At 38.5% G+C, this 2,913-nt stretch overlaps 1 protein-coding gene across 1 annotated transcript; it reads left to right on the forward strand.

Moving 5' to 3' along the window:
• Positions 1 to 737: 737 nt before the first annotated feature.
• Positions 738 to 2,907, forward strand: LOC122546801 (RNA-binding protein FUS-like). Its single transcript, XM_043685430.1, has 3 exons — positions 738 to 877; positions 962 to 1,100; positions 1,848 to 2,907. Exons 1-3 carry the CDS (start codon positions 775 to 777, stop codon positions 1,879 to 1,881), a joined length of 276 nt encoding a protein of 91 aa, XP_043541365.1. The 5' UTR covers positions 738 to 774; the 3' UTR covers positions 1,882 to 2,907.
• Positions 2,908 to 2,913: the final 6 nt, after the last annotated feature.

Below are 2,913 nucleotides of genomic sequence, written 5' to 3' on the forward strand. Positions count from 1 at the left end.
TGATACCTTCAAGGTTATTGTCTGGCTTAGGAATGTCGTGCAGTTTTCTTTTCTTCTACAGAAGCTCTGACTTGAATGTTTCTTAAGACTTTGACAGAACTTCCTAACTTCAGAAAAAATGAATTATTTTTATTGTCGGTGTCAAAAAAGATGACATCCATACTCATTCAAAGGACATTTTTGAGCTAAATAGGCTCTTCGTGCACCAAAACTAATTTATTTCCTTTTTTATTTCCTTGCTGAATTTGTGAAAAATGAAAACTTGCAGATTTGGTGGAGTTCTGTGTGCGTGTGCAGCCACTGTCCTTTCTGATCTGGCACTGAGCTTTAAGCTCCAAATGTTGTGTATATCTTTATACTGTGCACTGAATTAAAGTTTTTTTTCATAATAAGCAAGTTGCTCCAGTTGGTAATCTGAAAGTGTTGAAAATCCAGCAAGTCAGGCACTGCAAGGAATTCAGCTGCTTCAGTCTTGTGATCCTTTGTCAGAACCTGAATTTATTTTTTAGTGCTATGAAAATGCCTATTTTGTCCATAGTGGATTTTTTCTTATAATTGCACAAATGAAATAGATGCGCGTTTGGGGGTGAGGGGTAATAAAGTTGGCAAAAGATTATCTTCATTGGTTTAAAAGAAAATGCTCTGTGTACACTTGTGTTGAATAATTGGGGAATGTAAAAATGTGGGAATAAATTCCTCACCAGAATATCCTACTGGGGAAGGGTATGTTGGTTGGGATGGTATGTATAAATGAAACCATTTTGTAACTAATGTATGTCTGTTTCTAAGGGTTATGGTGGATATGAGCAATCTGGTGCTTCTGGATATGGACAAAGCCAAAGTGGGTATGGTTCAAGTTATGGACAAGGACAGTCAGGTATACTATGGTTTTTGTCTGAATAGTAGCTTTCCCTGAATAAGGGCAGCTGTATCAATGTTAGTTGCATTTTCTATTTTACAGGGATGAATTCATCTCAGTCGTCAACAGGCTATCGACAGGGTGGGCACAGCTATGGGAGTGGGAGTGAGAGCTCCCACAATACTTATGGACAGCAACCGTTGTATGGAAATTACGGGCAGCATTCAGATTCTCCTAGCAGGTAATGTCCAAGTAAAATAACTCAAACACTGCTACACACCAATTTCTTTTTGTTGTTTGGAATATATCATTTTTCAGTCAAGAATATAATACTACTTCAGACTTTTTTTTAAAAAAAAAAGTCCCTGCTATCCTGTGTTATGCATTAGGAGATTTCTTAATTGTCTATTTAAAACTATTGCCTTTAATTGCCTCCTCATACCTTTTTGCATCTGGTTGTTATTTAAATCACATTTGTCAATGATTGCCTTTTTTTGGAGTTCTTCAAGGAAGTGGCACTGCACCCTAGGGTATGTTCAGCCCTTCAGTTTATCTCGCCATCTGAATCCCTTGGTGATTTTAAAGCGTAGGACAGTTTCTAAACTCACAGGGTGCATTCCTTCTGGGAATGTTACCTCATCAGAAAGTCCTGATATCTGTGGTAAATGTGACTTTCTTGAGAGCAGGATATTTTATAAAACTTAGATTTCTCTTCCACCACCCTAAAGAGATTTCACGCCGATATTCATAATTTGCAAGTTACAGTGCCCTTTGCATCTGTCATTCTCCCTCTCCTAACACGTTCACATGGTCCTTCTCCAGATTCAAGATCACATGTTCAGCGCTCAGCCGTTTGCCACATCCCATGTCACCATATGCAACAGCATTGGAGGATTACTTGTATTCATTACAAGATTGTGTATAGCGCATGCCTTGCCAACTTCCTGTACCATTTAATGCCACACTTATATAACTAAATTTATTTTAGCCTAGGCAAATTTATTCTACTTACCCCTGATTGACTTATTGTAACATGGGATTGACTCCGAGCCCTGGTTCTCCCAATCCCGACTTCCACTTTGAACAGCTGCAGCACAAGAACTCAAACGGTAAGTAAACCTTCATCCTGCGGCTATTGCATGACCATTGTTAAAGTACACTTAATGTATTTGGGTGCAGAGTGCTCTTATCCACTACAATCCTGAATTCACAATGCAGTTGTGTAGTTGTAACTTTCTTAGCAATAACCCATTTCTGCTGTGCTGATTGTATCTTGTTTCTGCTTTAAAATCATTTGATGTGTGAGATGTATTATTAAATTCCATTGAAAGGACACTTGATACCAGGTTATGGAGCTGTTTTGATTTCAATTGAAACTCCATTAATGCCAAACTCATGACTTTATTCCACCATAACCTTAACTCTTGGGAATCTAGTGACCTTTTTTGGTTCCCAGGACAGGAGTTTACAGCATTTTTTTTTCCTTCCTCTTTTTGGTCACGCCACCAAAGCCTTATTAACCATGCTATTTCAATTTTTACCCTTCAAGTACAGGTTCCTCCCAGAGGATAAAACTGCATCCTTATCTCCTGAAGACTCTCTATGGAACATGCTGTAGTATGATGCAATTGGTGTTGCAATTTTCCAAAAGCTTCTATCTAAAAATGAGACTTGGTACTTATTTACTGGCATTCAGCTTGGAATTATCTTTTTAAATTCCAAGTTGTCTGCACTTTTCTTATAACAACTATGAAGTATTCATCAGCGACCATCACTTTATATTTACCTGAAGCTTCAAAATCTGAATGAACCAGCGGTTCTGTTGCCCCAACTTCCAGTCAATTAACAGGAAAGTTTATGGAACATTGTACAAAAGGCTATTTGAATGGATGCTTGATAGGCATGTAAATCATGACCCACAAACTGCCCTGAATTCTGAGTTAACTATTGGTTTCCCTAACTACTGAGTAGCCTCTGAACACTCCATCCCAATTCACCTCCCCATGCCCCACACTCCTGCTGGAAACAGTGTGATAATTACAACAGGGCCTCTG

The sequence above is a fragment of the Chiloscyllium plagiosum genome, unplaced genomic scaffold (assembly GCF_004010195.1).
Source record: "Chiloscyllium plagiosum isolate BGI_BamShark_2017 unplaced genomic scaffold, ASM401019v2 scaf_10060, whole genome shotgun sequence".
Classification (NCBI taxonomy): Eukaryota; Metazoa; Chordata; class Chondrichthyes; order Orectolobiformes; family Hemiscylliidae; genus Chiloscyllium; species Chiloscyllium plagiosum.